A 1,727-nucleotide genomic window follows, 5' to 3' on the forward strand; every position below is an offset into this window, starting at 1 on the left:
ATTAACATATCATTTCATATATGCCTTAACAGATGCCTTAAAAACAATCATGGGAAATCTTCTCTGAAATGTTGTAGTTTAATTTTAAAATGCTCAAATATTTCAATGGCTAGACATTGCTATTTGGGCATTCTTGTGTACAGTAATAACTGGCTGATAACATCAGTCTGTCTGCTGAAAGAAACCACTCGTGTGAGTCTTTGCGTAATAACGGTTTCCTATGGGTCATGGGTCTTCCTCATGGGGGCTAAACTAACCGAAATTTCAGAATGTTTTTGACTCACTGGAGACATTTGTACACTAATTGTTTAACAGTCAAGTATGCTTTTTATTGGCTAATTATTGATGACTGGAAAAACCATGGAAATGAATTTGTCAAAAGGTGTGGAGTGCCCGTATTGAAGTGTAACTTTGTGGCATTATGCTCAATCTTTTTCCTCTGCTAACAGAGAATACACAAGTCGATTCAACAGTGATGAGACACTTCTGTTTTGTATGAGGGTGATGGTGGGGGTTATTATCCTCTATGACCATGTGCATCCAAACGGTGCCTTCAACAAATCCTCAAAAATTGATGTAAGGCTACATTCTCGTATTTTCTCAATCAACCAAAACGTTTTTGACTGAGTTTAAAATTTTTTCCCCATGTAATGTTATGTACACACTTTCTCTAGATGAAAGGATGCATTAAAGTCTTAAAAGATCAGCCAGCAGATAATGTTGAAGGTCTCCTTAATGCCCTCAAGTAAGTTTCCCATCCTGTTCTTAAAAAAAAACGCTATAGATTGTGTAATGAGTTTCATAAATCATTTAATATTTCTGTTTTCCTCCAAAGGTTCACCACAAAACACCTGAATGACGAGTCCACTCCAAAAAATATCAGAACAATGCTCCAGTAATGGTTTTAAGTAAAGCGGGTCAATATTCTGACCTCAGAAGATGTATATGTTTACATTTATTTAAGGACTTAATGTTAATACTTGGGCGTATTTACATAAGCATTCCCTCCAAGTTACTGCAATGTAAGGAAAGCAGACCGTTATTCTAAACAAATTGCCTATACTGTCGACAGAAGCACAAATTAATAAAAACCAAGCAGCCTTATGAAAAAATTCAAGAAAAAAAAAATCATTAGCAGTTTTGTTTTCAAATGAATAACCATGATCATGTTAACCAAAAGGGCTGATGCATTGGTTGAGTTACAGTGAAATCCTATTGGCTGAAGTGTAGTCAATATTGAATGAGTAAAGTGTGTTGGGATGGTTGTGTTTTTGTATTTTGTAATAAGGTAATGATGAGAAAAGACCGTTTATAAAAATGCCATAATGTGATGTAACCATTTTTTTCCTTTTTCTATTCTTTCAAAAAAATCTGTGGTTTTGCTAGAGGTGGAGATACCAGCTTTTTTGTTATTATGTTATGTGTGTTCTTCATGTCTTTGTGCCTCTTTGTTTCTAACACATTCGATACTTATCAATACAGCTTTAAAATCTGAAATAAAATTGCCATTTTGATTATATCTTTGATTTCTCCAAGAAGTCCTACAGTAATATTTCAGGTAAGGTTAGCAAAGTGTGGGTTTTTATACCTTCAATCTCTATTGTACAAAAATACATATCATTCAAGTGTTAGTAAGATTTATTTTATTATTTTTTAAAGAAATAACTACTTTAACTTTTAAATTAATCTAAATTGATTAATTGATCCGTAAAGGCAGTAAAAAGTCA

General features: G+C 33.2%; 1 protein-coding gene across 3 annotated transcripts in view; it reads left to right on the forward strand.

Moving 5' to 3' along the window:
- fam49a (family with sequence similarity 49 member A) overlaps positions 1 to 1,506 on the forward strand; it is a 41,330-nt gene extending 39,824 nt beyond the window's left edge. For 2 of the 3 annotated variants that reach the window (XM_016496415.1, XM_016496414.1), the window contains exons 10-12: positions 450 to 576; positions 675 to 745; positions 836 to 1,506. In XM_016496415.1, coding sequence (XP_016351901.1) covers positions 450 to 576; positions 675 to 745; positions 836 to 899 — 262 coding nt within the window. In that variant the 3' untranslated portion in view covers positions 900 to 1,506. The remainder of the gene's footprint in view (positions 1 to 449; positions 577 to 674; positions 746 to 835) is intronic. The other variant, XM_016496418.1, reaches the window with a different exon arrangement.
- Positions 1,507 to 1,727: the final 221 nt, after the last annotated feature.

The sequence above is a fragment of the Sinocyclocheilus anshuiensis genome, unplaced genomic scaffold (genome assembly GCF_001515605.1).
Source record: "Sinocyclocheilus anshuiensis isolate Anshui unplaced genomic scaffold, SAMN03320099.WGS_v1.1 scaffold306, whole genome shotgun sequence".
In the NCBI taxonomy this organism is placed as follows: domain Eukaryota; kingdom Metazoa; phylum Chordata; class Actinopteri; order Cypriniformes; family Cyprinidae; genus Sinocyclocheilus; species Sinocyclocheilus anshuiensis.